Source organism: Gekko japonicus, unplaced genomic scaffold, assembly GCF_001447785.1.
Source record: "Gekko japonicus isolate JY-2015 unplaced genomic scaffold, Gekko_japonicus_V1.1 scaffold443, whole genome shotgun sequence".
NCBI classification, from domain to species: domain Eukaryota; kingdom Metazoa; phylum Chordata; class Lepidosauria; order Squamata; family Gekkonidae; genus Gekko; species Gekko japonicus.
This window is the reverse complement of record NW_015172565.1, coordinates 59,697-79,194: the sequence shown is the minus strand read 5'-3', so window position 1 is coordinate 79,194 and position 19,498 is coordinate 59,697. Positions and strand designations below refer to the sequence as shown.

The 19,498-nt window shown below is 42.0% G+C and overlaps 1 protein-coding gene across 1 annotated transcript in view; it reads left to right on the top strand.

Annotated features, from left to right (window-relative positions):
- Positions 1-19,498, top strand: part of SLC5A8 (solute carrier family 5 (sodium/monocarboxylate cotransporter), member 8) — a 65,062-nt gene that overhangs the window by 34,112 nt on the left and 11,452 nt on the right. Inside the window, exons 10-13 of the mRNA XM_015421286.1 lie at positions 1,383-1,415; positions 7,914-7,981; positions 9,152-9,238; positions 16,654-16,838. Coding sequence (XP_015276772.1) covers positions 1,383-1,415; positions 7,914-7,981; positions 9,152-9,238; positions 16,654-16,838 — 373 coding nt within the window. The remainder of the gene's footprint in view (positions 1-1,382; positions 1,416-7,913; positions 7,982-9,151; positions 9,239-16,653; positions 16,839-19,498) is intronic.

Here is a 19,498-nt window from a genome sequence, read left to right as displayed (position 1 = left end):
TGTGTATCCCATTCAGCTTTATCAAGGTTCTAGGACTTGAATTTGGCCCAGCACATGATTTTATATACAGTTACATGTGAAACTCCTTTCTAGCCATGAGTGTAACTTCTCCATTAGCACCCTGTACGCAAGAACCTGCTAAGCCCAGGGAAAGGCCAGACAAAAAAGGAGCCAGTGATAGAACAACATGATGATGTGATGACTGTGTTCAGACTTACTTCCATGAGCACTTTCTCTATCCCCTGTTAGAACCAAGGTGCAGGCCTGGTCCATTAAGTGGGGCTGCACTAGAGATATGGCCTAGGTACACATTTAGTTCCCTTTGTAATCAGATGTGCATTGTGGTTTCCATGTTCAGATCTCATTCCCAAGCTCATGGCCAATTTGTATCAGGACTGTAGTGCACAGGGGGAGAAGATGCTTAAACCTATTCCCAATTCCATTTTCCTAACCTGAAATACGCAGGAGGGCACTATTTTCCATACTAGCACAGTGTAGTGGTTAGGCCACCAAATGAGAAGGGAGCACTCACTGGAGAAGACCCTGATTCTGGGAAAGATTGAAGGTCAAACTTCTACAATCTATGTCACTTTGCAACGCTCAAGCTCATTGCCATTACATCAGCATTTTGCAACTCTGAACTTTATGCCCTCTCAGTCAGGAATTAAGCACCTTCCACATTGATAGGGTCCTCTTATACAGACCCAAAGGTAAATGCCATCTTACACAGGTCACAACAGCTGGTCCTGCCTTCCTTTTGCCCCAATCTACAGCACCTGAGGGAGAAGGAACAGTGTAAGCCAGATATCCACAGGGTGTGTTACATATATCTCAATCTCATGACTGAATTCAGGAGATCCAACTCTGTTTCCACCCACCCACAATGGGTACTAGGGTCTCAAAAGCAATAGAGGATCTCATTGCTGTATGATGCACAGTGCATACCCATCCCTAAACAGATATTGACAAATTGTATCAGTGCACCTACATCAGCAGCATTTTGCACACAAGCTCACCTGGAAGAAATGCAAGGGTGACACCATATACATCAATGTTCTCCTTTGCTTACCATTATAAATTACCCACCTGTGCATTAGCTGATGCCTTCTTTGACTGGAGAGTACTACAGGAGGACTTCTCTGTATGAAACTACATGACAGCAATTCTAACTCCCACCCAGGAAACACATACTGCTTTTGACAATGCTGTCCTGGATTCCTTTCTCCACTGTCAGAAAATGGAGTATAGGCACTGACTATGAAGAGTCCTTCTTGGCAAGTGGACAGAGAGAACCAGACACCCAGTGGCTGTCTGCACATGCCAACCAAGGTCTTTACATTTGGGAAGCATTGATAGTTTCTTATTGTTTATGTCTTTTCCAGATTCTCTACCCTTCACCTTTCCAGTTTATGGATGTAAGTTTCTCCTTTTCACTTGCAGGATGCACTTGCCTTGTTTTTTCCTTTAAGTATGGGGAGTTCCATGTACTACTTGGCAAACCATGTCTCAAAACTGAAATTTTACTTCCCCCTAGGCTATTTAAATACCTGCCTAATTAACTTAACCCTGCTCGTAGAATGTGGGTGGAGTAACTCATCCTGGATTCCCTCCATCGATTCTCAGGAAGACTCTTTGTGATAGGTGCCAGTGTTCCATTCCCTAGGTGACAAAAAGTGGTGTGTGAAGGAGCCTTAAGAAGGCCCGTTTCCCCGTGTTTCCTGTCCAGATCAGACCCCTCCACACTTGGGAATTGAGTTCCAAGCATGGTACTTGCAGTGCACATTTGATTGCCAGGACATGAGGCAGGGAATGCAAGGAATAACATGAAGTTAGGCCCCCAGAAAAAAAATAACTGCTAGTAATTTCTCTTCTAGATTAAACATGTTCTATTGGGATATGCTTTGTTATCCTGTCCTCTGACCCCTTCCAAAGTACCAACATTTTTTGAAATTGGCAGTTGGTAATCCTAAAAATCTTGGGCTGTGATCTATTTGGGTTATTTGAAGGCTTTAGATGATAGCTCAAAGGTGGTGTTCTTCTCCTGGGACAGCAGCTTGTACAAAATAGAAAGTAAATGACCAGGAGTGATTACAGTAATCTATTCTGAATGTGGTGTGCTGCTGTATAACAATTGTGGTTTGTCCCATTTTAACATATCTTTTTTAATTTCATTCCAAGTCTTAACATAATTATTTTGAAATAGCATACAATTCTTATTTGTCAAGGTGATACCCAAGTATTTGAAATCCAAATATTTTACCTTCGTTTTAATCTTAAAATCTGCTCTTGTATTTTCATATTTTTGTTAACATCTTTGTCTTCTGTTTATTAACCTTAAACCCTGCTAATGCACCATATTATTAGTAATTTGTTTCCATTAGTAATTTGATTCCTTTTAAAGGATCTTCCGGAATCTACACCAAGTCATCTGCAAAAGTCTTAGTTTATAAGATTCTTTCTTGATCTTTACACCCCCAATCCTCTCATCTTGTCTTATGAACAAGAACAAGAATAAACAACAGAGGGGACAATGAGCAGCTTTGTCTCATTCCTTTTTGTATCTCACATGATTTAGTCAAATTGCCATTAACAATTATGTGTGCTGTCTGTCATGTATAAATCAATTTTACCCATTTTATAAAGTTCTCTCCAAAATCCATGTCCTTCAAAGCTTTAAAGAAGAAGGCCCAACTCAGGTTGTCAGAAGTCTTCCCTGCATCTAAGAAAATCAATGTGGCTTGTTTTTCATTATATTTTTCCAAATATTCTGAAATGTAATATAGTTCTAATATTCTCCTTTAACTGTCTTTTATGTAAGAATCCACACTGGTCTTCATGAATTAATTCTTGCAAAATTATTTTAAGTCTTTACGCTAATATCATTGTAAACAACTTTTAATCATTATTCAATAATGAAATTGGTCTATACATTTTTGTCAAAGTGAGATACTGTCTGTCTTTGAGTATTAATGTTACATTAACCTCTTTCCATGTCTCAGACATCTTTCCGCCCTGTAGAATAGAATTCATCATATTTTGTAAAGGTTTTAAAAGTTCATCCTCAAAGCACTTATAGTACACACCAGGAAGGCCATCTGGTCCAGGGGCCTTTCCTGATTTAATCTTTTTTATACCTTCCACAACTTTTTGAATTGTTATAGGTCCATTCATGATTTGTCTTTGCTGTTCTGTGATCCTGGGAAAATTTTGTTTTCTAATATATTCATCTATTTTCTCCAATGGAATATCATGTCCTTTGTATAAATGAGAATAGTACTAAATGTTTTTTGTATAGCCACATTGTCTGTTACGATAGTATCTCCATCTTGTAATTTCAATATCATTTTATTTTTTCTTTCTTTCCACAATTTATAAGCCAACTATTTCCCTGGTTTGTTTGCAAATTCAAAATTCCTTTGTTTTACATAATTCAATTTAATTTCCATTTTTCTTATTGTTAATATAGTGTTAAATCTGCCATTGTCAGCACAAATCTGCCATGTTCATCAGTCAATACAAGTTTTGGGTTTAATTGGGATTTAATATACAAAACAACTCCATTTCTCTTTTTTATATCAGCTGAAATAAATTCTTCACCTTGTTGTAAGAAAATGTGTCCCAACACACCCCCTCTGGTTCGTGTTCCCCTGAGTGATGCCTCCTTACCAAAGGCGGAAGGTGCAAGTTTGGAAACGCTGAGCGCTAGCCAGAGACACTCCAAGCAAAGGTCTCTCTTCTTCTATATCTTTTTTATTTAAAAGGCTCAGTATTCAAAGTTTACCTGACAAGGTGAACAACAAGACGCCGTGTCAGCTTGCCCACACAGTACACTTTTATTTCAAGAAATATAAATTGTAAACACATACAGATAAATGAACATGCAAACAAAGTAACCCACCCCAGAGCATGCAGAAGCGAAAGGGCCCCTTCGGGTTGACTTCCAATTTCCCAGAAGACTAAACCCCTCCTGATCTTTCAGAAGCCAACGAAATTCTGTAGGACTTCACCAGTATTTATACCAAATGATCAAAGGCGTTCTTTTGATGATCATATCACAGTTGTAAATTAGCATTTGGAAGTGGAAATTGCCGAACTGTAAATTGTTTCATAGAAGTTGAAATTGTAAATTAGCTTCCTCACAACAAAAGTTCACACAATCTTATTTACTGGAAGGTGCTATTGTTTTCCTGGTGTTTTCCCACCATTTGGGGCTACACTGTCCTTTGAAGCTATCAGAGGGCTCATTTCAAAGTTATCTTCTAAGGGAAAGTGGGGTCTGAAATCCTGTTGCTTCTGAGTTTAGCATTTTGGATTAGGGTCTGTCATTGCTCAAATGGCATTTCCTGACCAGCTGCAATTGTTATCACCTTTAAATTGTGGGTCACACATTTATAGAGATGTATATCAATTCAAAGCCCTGGGAATGGAATGTGGTGAATTATTTTCTGGGTGACTGATGTGGAGATTTGTCTGAAACAAAGGGCCTGAAACAGGCTAGGTCTCCTTCCTGTTGTTCCAGCAATACACAGAGACAGGCACATGGATTTCATGAGATATTAGGTTCCATTTTAAACCCAAACTTTCTATATTTCTAAAATTTCTTTCCACACACCTGAAGTTTATAAACCAAATATTTTAATTATTTTTTTCTAATATGAGTCTCTTGTAAGCAAATAATGCCTTGTTTTAATTGTTTAAAATAATGATTTCCCCCCTTCTTTTGAGGGGCATTTGCTCCATTTATATTCCATGTTAAGCATTTGTAATCCATAGTCAGAACGAAGATTTAATTTCTTTTTAGTATTTAAAAAAGTCAGTACCTGTTGCACCCAGCTCCGTATCATCATTTCCTGATGCCTGTTGCATTTTTTGTGTGGATTCTGCTGGACTTTCCATTTGGATCTGCTCCATTTGTCTCTTAATTTTTTCTAGGAACTCTCTCACCTTTTGAACAGAGTTCAACCTGAATCTCTGCTGTTTAAAAGTAAAAATCACGCCTTCCAATGAAATGGGATCTTTTTCTGTTTTAATTTTTCAGTCAGAAAGGCGTATTCTTTTCTGTTATGTAAGATTTTAATACAGATTTCTTTCAAAACAATTATATCTGTGTTGTCCATTTTCAGTCTTGTATTAAAATGCTGTTGGAGAACTTGATCCCTTTTCTTCTTCCTAGTGATGGGGCTGGATGCCATGATCTTAGTTTTTTTGATGTTGAGCTTCAAGCCCACTTTTGCGCTCTCCTCTTTTACCCTCAGCAAGAGGCTCTTTAGGTCCTCTTCACTTTCTGCCATTAGAGTGGTATCATCTGCATATCTGAGGTTGTTGATCTTTTCCCCAGCAATCTTAATTCCCGCTTGCGATTCATCCAGGCCAGCATTTCGCATGATGTACTCTGCATATATATTAAATAAGCAAGGTGACGATATACATCCTTGTCGTACTCCTTTTCCTATGCTAAACCAATCAGTTGTTCCATATCCGGTTCTAACTGTCGCTTCTCGACCCTTATACAAGTTTCTCAAGAGACATCTGAGGTGGTCTGGTACTCCCATCTCTTTAAGGCCCTGCCATAGTTTGTTGTGATCCACACAGTCAAAGGCTTTAGCATAGTCAATGAAGCAGAAGTAGATGTTTTTCTGGTACTCTCTTGCTTTCTCCATAATCCAGTGAATGTTGGCAATTTGATCTCTCGTTCCTCTACCTCTTCGAAACCCAGCTTGTACTTCTGGCAGTTCTCTATCCATGTACTGCTGAAGCCTAGCTTGTAGGATCTTGAGCATGACCTTGCTAGCGTGTGATATGAGTGCAATTGTGCAATAGTTTGAACATTCCTTGGCATTGCCCTTCTTTGGGATTGGAATGTATACTGACCTTTTCCAATCCTGTGGCCACTGTTGCGTTTTCCAAATTTGCTGGCAAATTGAGTGCAGCACTTTAACAGCATCATCTTTTAAGACTTTGAATAGCTCAGCTGGGATACCATCACCTCCACTAGCTTTGTTGTTAGCAATGCTTTCTAAGGCCCATTTAACTTCACATTCCAGGATGTCTGGCTCGAGGTCAGTGATTATACCGTCGTGGTTGTCAAGGACATCGAGGTCTTTCTTGTATAGTTCTTCTGTGTATTCTTGCTATCTTTTCCTAATCTCTTCTGCTTCTGTTAGGTCCCTACCATTTTTGTCCTTTATCATGGCCATCTTTGCACGGAACGCTTCCTTGATTTCTCCAATTTTCTTGAAGAGATCTCTAGTCCTCCCCATTCTATTGTTTTCCTCTATTACTTTGCACTGTTCATTCAGGAAGGCCTCCTTATCTCTCCTTGCTGTTCTCTGGAAATCTGCATTCAGTTGGGTAAATCTTTCCTTTTCGCCTTTGCCTTTTGCTTTCCTTCTTTCCTCTGCTATTTGTAAAGCCTCATCAGAAAGCCACTTTGCTTTCTTGCATTTCTTTTTCTTTGGGATGCTGGTGATTGCTGCCTCCTGTACAATGTCACGAACCTCCATCCATAGTTCTTCAGGCACTCTATCTATCAAATCCAGACCCTTGAATCTATTCTTCACCTCTACTGTATATTCATCTGGGATGCGATCTAGGTCAAACCTGAATGGCCGTGTGGTTTTCCCAATTTTCTTCAGTTTAAGTCTGAATTTTGCAATGAGTAGCTCATGATCTGAGCCACAGTCAGCTCCAGGTCTTGTTTTTACTGACTGGATAGAGCTTCTCCATCTTTGACTGCAAATTATATAGTCAATCTGATTTTGGTGTTGCCCATCTGTGATGTCCATGTGTAGAGTCGCCTCTTAGGTTGTTGGTAACCCCAAAATAGGTTTATCTTACCGTAAGGTAAGATCTTTGCTGTACATCTTTGCTGTAGAGGAAATCTCTTATTATCTATGAAGTGGTTATATCTGAAAGTAATTAAGAAATGTGGATGACCAGGCTTAATGTCCATATAACCTATACCATAGCTATGAACTTAGATTTATTTATTTATTTATTTCATTGGTCTTGTATCTTGCCCTTCCCACAAGCAGGCTCAGTGGAAGTTCCGTCACTGTCAATACAATATATAGATGAATATCCCATGACTGCAAGTTGCTCATCTCATGAGTGAACTGCAAAAACTTCCATTTCTGCAGTTTACTGTTGAGGAGCAGCCATTCAGGGTACAAGCACATTATCTCATGATCTCCCTTTAATCCAAGAGGATTACACTGGCCAGAGACCTTTCAGCCAGTATTCTCAATCGCAGTGTTTCTCTGCTTTTTTGGAGACATCAGCCAGCCATAGTTCCTCACTGGAAACCCGAGGAGTTGTGATATTTTGGAAGATGCTGTTGCATTGTTCAAGGCGCACTGGGGAGGGAGAAGAGGAATGGAAGCCTTGCTAAGAGACCTGTTGCTGCTGCTACCAGTTATACTTTGGAAGAAGAAATGGGAGTAGTAAGGCAGCTTAGGGAGTCATTGGAGAAAGATATGGGGAAAGGCATTTGGACACTCTTGTATTTAGTTTTTGGAAAGTAACTTGTATTGGCCAAGCCTATTCCAAATGGAACGAACAGGATTTTGTGTATCACAAATTTCCAGGGGCTAGATCAAAATGGAAAAAGGGCTGATTTGATTCATGGCCCTGAGGTTTCCCACCTCAATCATAAATGAATATAACTAAAATACACAGTGAACTAATTTTTCCTCTGAAACACAAAAAATAAGTTGTAAAAGGAAGTTATTATTTATGTTTTTCTGAATGCTAATTATGTGTTTAAACTAACATCTAGCAGTGCAGTTTTTATAATTTTCAAGAAGAAAGAACATGGCATTTAGTTTCGCCATTCCTAGAAGAAAACCCTAATGTACATTTTTTACAAGAGTTATCATCTGAAATTGACTTATTTATATGAATCATCCATTTAGATATTCTGTTTGGTGCGGTATGCCTTATCATGGCTGGACTAGCATCTTTTATGGGCGGCCTGCTGCAGGTACGTGTTTAACTCCTTGATATTCAGTTGCCTAGGGAAGTTATTTTGATTAATTTAGGGTTCCAGAAGATTAACACTGAATGTTAAGTGTTTATTTTGACACCAATATGGCACTTGGCTAGTATACACCATGACAATTCCAGTAACTTCATTGGAGTCATACACACCTTATTATCTTTTCCATGTTTTAGAATGTTTCTCAAATGTTTGTGTGTTCTTTCTGTTGGTGTTTAAAATTTACAACAGTTTTTGTGGTATGCTGCTGCTCCTTCTCCTAAATTCCCTGAAGCAAATATGGTATACTTACAGTTATAGGCAAGGCTGCTTCATTGAGAGAACAATTTGTGGGTTTCTATTTTATTCAACTGTAAGGCGGCATTGCAGGGTGACTACAGGCAAGAGCATCCATGCCCTGGGCCCTCTCTAGTAAAGCCTCTAGAACCAGAGTGGTGGTGGTCAGTTAAGGCCTTTAACCTGCTTCAGGCCTGGAGGAGACAGGAGTAGGATCACTAGCCTTCAGGTGGAGTCTGGAGATATCTTGGAATGACAGCTGATCTCAAGATATCAGAGATCAGTTTCCCTGGAGAAAATGGCTCTTTTTGAAGGGTAGACTCTATGGTATTATACTTGGCTGTGGTTGGTCCCCTCTCCAAACCCTGCTGTTCCCAGGCTTCACTCTCAAATCTCCAAGAATTTCCCAATCCAGATTTGGCAACCCTAGGCAAGAGGAAATGAGTGTGTGTTAGGAGAAGGAGAGATCCTTGAAAGGAACAGCCTGTCTGTGGCAAACCTGCACAGCCCCACCTCTGTCTTGAACAAAGGCTAACACCTAGGATATGGGATCTAATTAGAATTAGGGAACTGTTGAGATGCCCTTCTTTATGGAGGCTTCCGGGTCAGCAGTCATTTACCTACCAGGTTTCAGTGTTCTTTTATTTTAAATGTTTTTATTAAGTATGCTAATTGATGGAAACTGAAAAATTGCCCCAAACTGGATGGGAGGTCCTGTGGCAGGAAAGTATAAAGCGACAACTATGTCTCCAAGCTGGTTGGAGGAGCTACCCACTCCGAGATGCATTCTGGCTACTAAACTTTTGGGGGTAAGTCCGATGTTCCTTTTTTGTTTCTCCCTGCCTTTATTAGGGATTACTTTTTTCCTCCTTTTTGTAGGCTGCACTCAGCATTTTTGGAATAGTAGGTGGACCTCTCTTTGGATTATTCTCTTTGGGTATCCTTTTTCCTTTTGGGAATGCTAAAGTAAGTACTCATTTTGTATCCTATTGTTATGGAACAGAATGGTCGGGGGAGGTGTTCCCATGTTTTTTACTTATATAAGTTAAACAGTGTACTGTGTGAATGAGTTTGCTTTCCAAACTGGGCCCAGAATGAAATAAACTTGTGTAGAAAAGAAACCTCTCTTAAATACTTTGTGATTTATCTGCACCTGAGCAGACAATGATTCAGAAACTTCTAGAGTGAGGTTTTTGGTATGAAGACCTCTCTCTCAAGGATGCAGAACTGAATCGTGCATGCTCCAAGGGGGAGGTATCCCACCTCCCCTCCTCAGTTCCTCTTTTTCTGCCTAATCACTGGGGAACTTCTTTGAGAGCATGTTTTGCTTCTCAGGAACTAGCTTTTCCTTTAGAATACTGTAAATTTTTCTTTTGTAATTAACTTAGACAGTGGCAGTAGTTTCATGATGGGCATTTATGGTACAACCTATTACTTCCAAGAGGTGTAAATCCTGTAGAAGAAAATCCCCCTCCACAGAAAGGCACTTTGCCTCTTGTTTCTGAGTGAGGCCAATAAAGTTTATTCTTGTACATTTTGTCAACAATTTACCAAGCAGGCCAGGGCAATTGGAAGATGCATCTTTAATCTCTTCTGTTGAAGAAGGTACTGTTGGATTCCCAAGATATGTCTGAAATTGTGGGTTTACAAATATCTAAACACTACTATGCTTCATGGTCATCAAATGTGGGTGAGCTCTTGGGAAGTTACATGAGTATCAAAACTATCCTTCCCTTCACAGTCTGTAGAATCCTTAGACTCCACAGAACTGCGTTGCCAGACTGAGCCAAAACTGCAAAAATGTAGACTGAAGTTACTGATCCTGGAGAAGAATAAGAAGATGAAGAGATTGGATTTATACCCTGCTCCTCACTCAGAGTCTTAGAGTGGCTTAAAATCTCCTTTCCCTTCCCCTCCCCACAACAGACACCCTGTTAGGTAGGTGGGGCTGAGAGAGCTCTTTTGAGAACTCTTTCAAGAACAGCTCTGACAGAACTATGGCTTACCCGAGGTCATCCAGCAGCTGCAAGTGGAGGAGTAGGGAATCAAACCTGGTTCTCCCAGATTAGAGTCTGCACACTTAACCACTACACCAAGCTGAAGTATAAAGGGGAGTGCTTGAAATTGGTGATGCCATGTGGTGTGTGTAGAATTCTCCACATTGGACCTCATCTCAGAGCTACCAGAACTCTTGCTCTAGTGTCAGGCTCCTTAGTCAGGTCACAGCCCACAAGGCTGTCTTAGGAAGTTAGTGTTTATTGGTAGTCCAGTACTAAAGAACTCGTATACAGCTTGTGTCAGGAATGGCCTGTAGTATGATGGCCTCTGATTTATAGTATAATCAAACTCCCCCTGCCCCCATAAGCTGAAGCCAAAGATTATATTTCGCGCCTGTGGGCTGAAGCAAGCAAGCAAATGGCCAAAGCGCAGAAACCGTTAGCTTTCCCAACTGAGTTAATTGCAGCTGGGAACAATAACAAGGTCAAACCAGAGATAGCACACAGAAGCTGGACAGGGATGAGCTGGGAATGAGGAGGCGATGCACCCCTCCACATTCCAGATCTATGACAGGGCTACCTGACATCCTGCCCCTCCCAACGACTCCTCCCAGGTTTCTCCAGAAAGCACCGGTGGAAGCATTTAAGAAGGCGGGGGGCGGAGACAGGCTCTTCCGCCACCCATTCCTTGTGTTGCTGACCAAAATCCACCAATTCAATCAAATAATACAGTTTGTTGCGTTTCAGCTTAGAGTCCAGAATATCAGCAACTTCATTATGCGGTTCGCCTTGCACTAGCAGGGGAGGGGGGCATGGTTGTTGTGGTCTCCAGATATTTGTCCCAGGATCACGGCGGAGAAGGCTGAAATAGAAAACAGAATGCAAGTGTCTTAGATTTTTCGGCAATTCAAGTTCCACAGCCACCTCATTGATCTTACGTTTAACCTTAAACGGTCCCACAAACTTCCATCCCAATTTATGACTGGGACGTAGGCCCTTAATGTTCTTGGAAGACACATAAACAGAGTCACCTGGCTGGACATCCCAGGCGTCAGAATGTTTTTTGTCCACTTGAGCCTTGTAGGCTTGCTTGGCTGCATCCAAAGTCTTGCACAACACCGGCCAGGCCTCTTTGAGGTGTTTGCACCATTCTCCCACTTCCCCCTCTGGGAGTGGAATGTCAGAAAGGGAACAGGAGAGGCGGGGCCTCATAGCCATAAACTGCCATGAAAGGAGACACTCCAGTAGATGAATGACAAGCATTGTTGTAACAAAATTCTGCCAGAGGGAGGAGCCCCTCCCAATCGTCCTGCTGGAAATTAGTGAAACACTGTAGGTAGTGTTCGAGTGTTTGATTAACCTGCTCCGTTTGCCCATCTGTCTCGGGATGGTAAGCACTACTCAGCCCCCGCTCAATTCCCATAAGTTTCATCCGCTCCCCCCAAAACTTAGAAACAAATTGCGAGCCGCGGTCGGAGATTATCTTCCGTTGCAAAGTGTGGAGCCGAAAGATATATTGCAGAAATGCCTTAGCTAGGAGGCGGGCAGTTGGTAGTGACTTAAATGGGACAAAATGAGCCTGCTTTGAAAACAGGTCCACCCCCCCCAATCACAGTTTTCCCCTTACTGGGGGGTAAGTCACTTCCCACGGTCTACCAGGAGTGGGAAGGGGTTGCAAGAGACCTGGGGGCTTCCCTGGGCACGATTTGCACATTATACAGGTCTGGCATGACTTCACAAACAGGGAGAGATCCTTGCACATTCCAGGTCACCACAACTGTCTCTGTAACAAGTGCAAGGATTTGACAAACCCCAAATGTCCCACCAACTTCGTTCCGTGAACAGTGGCCATGATTTCACCCCGCAACGCTAAAGGCACAAACAGTTTATTTCCCCGGTACCAACACCCATTAGTTCACTCCTCCACCTCGTCTTCTTTGCTTAATTCGAGGCGGTCAGCATCAGAAAGGGCGGAGGCAAATTTCACTTCCCAGCAGGTTTCAGTGGAGGAAGGAGGCTGGGTTTTTGCTTGGCTGCGTTTTGTCACCGCCCTTCCCAATTGCGAAGGTGCGAACATAGAACACCCTCCCTCTGACTGTTATGTTGCAGGAGGCGGGACAACGCATCGGCAAGAGAGTTCGATTTCCCCAGGAAATGGTGAAGTGTGAAGTTAAACTTGGAGAAAAAATCAGCCCACCGAAGTTGTTTGGCATTCAGATTTCGGGGCGTACGCATTACCTCCAGGTTTTTATGATCGGTCCACACCTCAAATGGTACCCGCGCCCCCTCCAACCAGTGGCGCCATGTAGAGAGTGCTAATTTAATAGCCCCCGCTTTCTTGACCCAAACAGACCAATTCCATTCAGTGTCATTAAATTTGCGGGAGACATATGCAAGGGGGTGAAGTTTTCCATCCTCTCCTTCTTGCAAAATCGCCCCACCCATGGCAATGTCAGATGTATCAACCTGCACAATAAACGTTTTCAGTTCGTTGGGGTGGGCCAACGCGGGCTCGGAGGTAAACAGGGCTTTGAGGTGATCAAACCCCTCTTGACATTCATTAGTCTAGTTCAGCTTAGCCCCTGGATGAGTTCCTTTAGGTCCCTTCCCCTTGGTTCGTAGTATCTGAGGTTGTTGATCTTTTCCCCAGCAATCTTAATTCCCGCTTGTGATTCATCTAGGCTAGCATTTCGCATGATGTACTCTGCATATATATTAAATAAGCAAGGCGACAATATACAGCCTTGTCGTACTCCTTTTCCTATGCTAAACCAATCAGTTGTTCCATATCCGGTTCTAACTGTCACTTCTTGGCCCTTATACAGGTTTCTCAAGAGACATGTGAGGTGGTCTGGTACTCCCATCTCTTTAAGGACCTGCCATAGTTTGTTGTGATCCACACAGTCAAAAGCTTTAGCATAGCCAATGAAGCAGAAGTAGATGTTTTTCTGGTACTCTCTTGCTTTCTCCATAATCCAGCGAATGTTGGCAATTTGATCTCTCGTTCCTCTACCTCTTCGAAACCCAGCTTGTACTTCTGGCAGTTCTCTATCCACGTACTGTTGAAGCCTAGCTTGTAGGATCTTGTGCATGCCCTTGCTAGCGTGTGATATGAGTGCAATTGTGCAATAGTTTGAACATTCCTTGGCATTGCCCTTCTTTGGGATTGGAATGTATACTGACCTTTTCCAATCCTGTGGCCACTATTGCGTTTTCCAAATTTGCTGGCAAATTGCGTGCAGCACTTTAACAGCATCATCTTCTAAGACTTTGAATAGCTCAGCTGGAATACCATCACCTCCACTAGCTTTGTTGTTAGTAATGCTTTCTAAGGCCCATTTAACTTCACATTCCAGGATGTCTGGCTCGAGGTCAGTGATTATACCGTCGTGGTTGTCAAGGACATCGAGGTCTTTCTTGTATAGTTCTTCTGTGTATTCTTGCCATCTTTTCCTAATCTCTTCTGCTTCTGTTAGGTCCCTACCGTTTTTGTCCTTTATCATGGCCAGCTTTGCATGGAACGCTCCCTTGATTTCTCCAATTTTCTTGAAGAGATCTCTAGTCCTTCCCATTCTATTGTTTTCTTCTATTACTTTGCACTGTTCATTCAGGAAGGCCTCCTTATCTCTCCTTGCTGTTCTCTGGAAATCTGCGTTCAGTTGGGTAAATCTTTCCTTTTCGCCTTTGCCTTTCGCTTTCCTTCTTTCCTCTGCTATTTGTAAAGCCTCATCAGAAAGCCATTTTGCTTTCTTGCATTTCTTTTTCTTTGGTATGGTGGTGATTGCTGCCTCCTGTACGATGTCACGAACCTCTGTCCATAGTTCTTCAGGCACTCTATCTATCAAATCCAGACCCTTGAATCTATTCTTCACCTCTACTGTATATTCATTAGGGATGCGATCTAGGTCAAACCTGAATGGCCTCGTGGTTTTCCCAATTTTCTTCAGTTTAAGTCTGAATTTTGCAATGAGTAGCTCATGATCTGAACCACAGTCAGCTCCAGGTCTTGTTTTTACTGACTGGATAGAGCTTCTCCATCTTTGACGAAATAGTCAATCTGATTGCGGTGTTGCCCATCTGGTGATGTCCATGTGTAGAGTCGCCTCTTAGGTTGTTGGAAAAGGGTGTTCGCTATGACCAGTGTGTTCTCTTGACAAAACTCTGTTAACCTTTGCCCTGCTTCATTTTGCTTTCCAAGGCCAAACTTGTCTGTTATTCCGGTTACCTTTTGACTTCCTACTTTAGCATTCCAGTCCCCTATGACGATGAGGACATCATTTTTTGGTGTTAGTTCTAGGAGGTGTTGTAGGTATTCATAGAACTGGTCCACTTCAGCCTCTTCTGCATCAGTGGTTGGGGCATAGACTTGGATTACTGTGATGTTGAATGGTTTGCCTTGGAATCGGAAGGCTAGATAATGAAACTGAAGCTCAAATACTTTGGCCACCCAATGAGAAGGGAGCACTCACTGGAGAAGACCCTGATGCTGGGAAAGATTGAAGGTAAAAGAAGACGGGGACGGCAAAGGATGAGATGGTTGGACAGTGTCATAGATGCAACGAGCATGAAGTTGAGCAGGCTTCGGAGGGCGGCGGAGGACCAGAGGGCCTGGCGGGAGCTGGTCCATGGGGTCGCGATGAGTCGGACTCGACTGTGCAACTGAACAACAACAACAAACAGTACCATCAAGACTGGAAATACCCTGTTCTGTTGAACCGAGACTGCCATTTGTATGATGTGGCAAAGCAACAACTTTACAAAGCAATAACTTCAAACATCCATGCATGTTGCTGAATGTGAATCAAAACAGCCACAACTATTACCCTGTAACATCATGCTTGTCTCTGTTCCTGCACTCTCAGTCTTGAAGCTAAGCTTTGTATTGAGGACCTACCTTTCTTAGGAGGAAGGCTTTTCAGTTCCAAGACAGACAGTACTTTGGAGAGATTACAGAAACTATATGTGACCATCAAATCTACGGGCTTTCTATCTCTCTCCTACAAATCTTAAGGATAATGTGGATAGTCATCAGGATCAAGACAGTAAAAGCCTTTGAGGCTTTCTTCTGGTTTCTTCAGCTATGACATGCTCTTCAGGATGCAAATCTTCATGTAGCTCTTTTTAAGACTGAAACAATGGTTCTGAGGTGCAGGTGGCTTCTCTCCACTCATGAGATCCCACTTCTGACAATATCTACTGGTTTAGAAGGTGATCACCTTGGACCAATGTGTTCTCAACATCATCAGCCTGGGATATGCAATAGAAGGTACCGTACATCCCTTCCCCCCTTTTCTGTGTTCCTTCCTACCCACGTTTCCCAATTCTCCATCAAGAAATGGACTCCCTCTTTTTTAATATAAATTTTATTAAGAATTTTTAAAGTAAAAAAGAAAAAGAACAAAAAAACCCAGCATCAAATACAAAAACTTCCAATTCTCTGTACAACAGATACAAATAAATGTACGTAATACACCCTTACTCTAAAGTTATAAAGGGAAAAGCACCTCTTCTTTTCCTGTAATCTCTTTTTTTGCCTCTTAATCTTCAAAATAACAAATAATCTGTTTTGCGCAAAAAGTCTATAAGAGGTTTCCAGATAACAATAAATTTAGATAATGACTTTTCTCTAATCAAAGAAGTAAGCTCCATCTTCACCAGCCACTCCTCTATTGTAGTTTCCATTTTTGAGCATATAGTAGTTGTAGTGTCTGGCTAGGCTAGAAAGAATACTCCGTGAAGTCTCAGGCAGGAACAACACACAGTTTATTTGGCATCCACTCTTAGCACCAGTAATCAGCTACAACGCAGTAGTACCACTCAGCATACTTGAATAATAAATGCTTCACCCATTACAAGATACAGTTGTGCTGTGCTCTGTTACTCCAGAAATTGACATCATTGCTACATCAGCCGACAGCAAATGTTGCCAGTTCTGTTTCATAGTGTGGAAGGGTCTTCCTTCCTGGGAGATGCATTCCTTTTTCAGATCATGATGGCTCTTCTATGCATTGTCTTTAGTCCCTTGTCACTAAAGATCTGGGGAAGATAGAGAGGTATTGCACCGATTGGATCTTGATCACACAGTTCTGGCCATGACACCTGTGGTTCACCAGGCTTCTCTGGCTGTCCAGCAATAACTACATCACACTGTTCAGGAGAATGGACCTGTTTATTCAGCAGCAGGGCAGAATATTCCATCCATACATTTGGCTGCATGGAGGAGCCAGCCAATCAGAGTATGCTGGAAGAAAGGACATCAGTGCAAGGAAGTGCTCTACCCAAAGACTGTGTGTTAGTGGAAGCCATTGACCATTTTACTTTATGAAAGGATTTGTCTTTTGTTACTTTTATGGTTACACTGTGTATAATTTTTTTACTTTGCAGGGTGCAGTTTCAGGTCTTATTAGTGGCTTTATTGTAGGACTGTGGCTTGGAGTTGGCTCCCACTTTTACCGTCCACCTCCTCACAGAACTATGGAACTAGCCTATTCAACTGCAGGGTGTGTAGAATTCAACTTGACAACAACTACACAATTTACTACTCTTCTAACGACTCCAACACCTTCAAGGTATGAGCAACCAATGAATTGTGTGTGACTGTACCTTCTAACACCTTTTGTTGTTCAGTTGCACAGTCGAGTGACACCTAGCAGCATTTTATTTGCTTGAGTAATGTGAGTTTTCCTATCACCTTAAGAATTCATAAAGTACATTTATCAAAGTTTTTACTGTTGGGTTACTGTAGCAAGTGGATAGAAGACAGATGTTTCTGAAGGTCTGTCGGAAAAAAAGGTACTGTTGGTTTGTTTCATTTGTTGCATGTCAATATTACTGTTTTACTAAATTTACACTTTGGGAGGGTTTGAGGAATCTTTGCATTGTCATTTGGCAACAGGCTCTTCTTGCTGAAAGATGTATTTAACAAGCATAAAGGTTTTGGGAAAGCCCTGATTGTCAGCGCTCAAACTATTGCAGTGTTTTCCATAAATAAGATGACCCTGAATACAAGACAAGCCCTTCTTAAATAATACAAATACAAAAACAGATGACCCTGAATTTAAGACCACCCAGCAGCTACCAGTCTGGATGCTGTTCCTTACCTGGACCAGTGGAGGTGTCACTCTCCCTGCCTGCACACCTTCAGGCTTTTGAGCCAGAAGGTGTGAACACGGTGAGCCTACCTGCTTGCTAGGGCCTAGGGGCTGCTCCAGCCCCAGAGGTCTGACTGCCAGAGGAAGCTCTCTCTGCATGCTTTCTGTGCCAGAAGGCACAGAGGAAGCAAGCCTGCCTGCCAGGTCCTGGTGGCTGTTCCTTCCCCTCTCTCTGCAACCACTCAGGCAGCGGAGAGATTTATGGTTGCCTCTGATCAGCTGAGTCACCAGGAGTTGTGGTCCTACCAGCTGCCTGGGTCATGGAAGGGGGAGACCCCCCACTCAGTGGCACCTGTCATATACCTGAATTGAAGATAAAAATGTTTTAAAATGTCATCTTGTTTTGAGTCAATATGGTACTAATTAATGTTCCTGTTGAACTGTAATTCTTGCCTCAGCAATTGAAACTGTGAAGGTTCTTTCACTGGTGCAGTGGAGATTTGCTGTGACATCCTGTATGAGAGCCAGAGTGGTGTAGTGGTGAAGAACAGTGGACTCTAATCTGGAGAACTGGTTTTGATTTCCCACTCCTCTGCATGAAACCTGCTGGAGAACCTTGGGCTAGTCACAGTTCTCTCAGAACTCTCTCAGCACCACCAACCTCACAAGGTGCCCGCTGTGGGGAGAGGAAGGGAAGGGAGATTGTAAGCCACTTGGAGACTCCTTAATGTAGAAAAAAGCAGGGTATAAAACATTTTGTTCTTCTGTGTTCCTTCCCTTCATATCCATACTATTTTGAATGCCCTGACAGTTCGTGTTCCGTCTTCTTGTGCAGCCCCACATTGGGACTGTGCCTGCACAGGCCAGTCACAGACATTTTCTTTCTAGCTAAAAAACTTCAAAAAGGAGGTGCCCCGCCCCTTTTGGAGCCAGCACATGGCGGGATTCCCACCCAATGCACCACGTCCTCTGTGGGCAGATGCCCCTGTGACGACCTCCTATTGGGGAGGACTAGGTTTCTCTTTAAATTATACTGGGTGTTTATAAAATAGGTAGTTCCAGCTGTCACCAGGAATTTTCTAAATTCCAAATCCACTCTCAGCTTCTTATGTTGGTATTGTGACCCTGGGTCTAGGCTTTCAAGGGCCTCTATGGTCCTGAGGAATAATTGATATGACTTCTGGGATTAATTTAAATAAAAGAGGATTTATTTAAAGGGGAACAAAATAAGAGATTGGTTATTATGTAACTGGTTGGGAATAAGGTTCCTGTAAATGAGCTTGTCAACTGTATCACTTTAATACACATATACTGATCCTTCTCATATCCCACACAGATTCTTTCACCTCTCTCACTGACTGAATTTCCACTGAACAACTTCAACTGCTTTTTTTCCAGCTGTCTCTGCTAACTCTGACTTTCATATTTAACTTTCATAACTGACTGACACTCACACAGATCCACTTTAAAAACTCCTCCCACACTCTCTCATCCTCCAATCACAGCACACTTGTCTCTCTCAATCACTCTACTCTGCATTCAGTGCACCGCAACCAAACATTTAAAGAGACACACACACTCTTAAAATAAGGAATCGTTAAATATAATAATAATATCGCTAATAGTTAAATTTAAGACTTAAAAGATATTTTAGCATGTCTGACTAAGTTCAAAAAATACTAGCATTTTAAGAAAAACTTTTTACTAAAGCAGTTGTAATGATCTCCTCTCTTGGGTTTTTAGTTAGTAGTGGTTATTCTTTTCTTTCTCCTTAAATGTAGTCCCCTTTCTCTACTTTCATTGTAGTTTGTAGTTTAATTAAAAAATGCAATAAAAAAAATCCCCTCCAGGGGGCCAAAAAGCAACAACAACAAAAAACAAAACAAAACAAGGAATCATTACAGCCCCCTTCCCTCGATTCCTTTTCCAATACCATGAGGATAGGAAGCTTTCTAGCATGCTCCATTGATTATTTTGCTTCATAAGAACATAAGAGAAGCCAATGTTGGATCAAGCCAATCGCCCGTCCAGTCCAACACTCTGTCACACAGTTGCCAAAAATACCAGGTGCCATCAGGAGGTCCAGCAGTGGGGCCAGGACACTAGAAGCCCTCCCACTGTTGGCCCCCCAAACACCA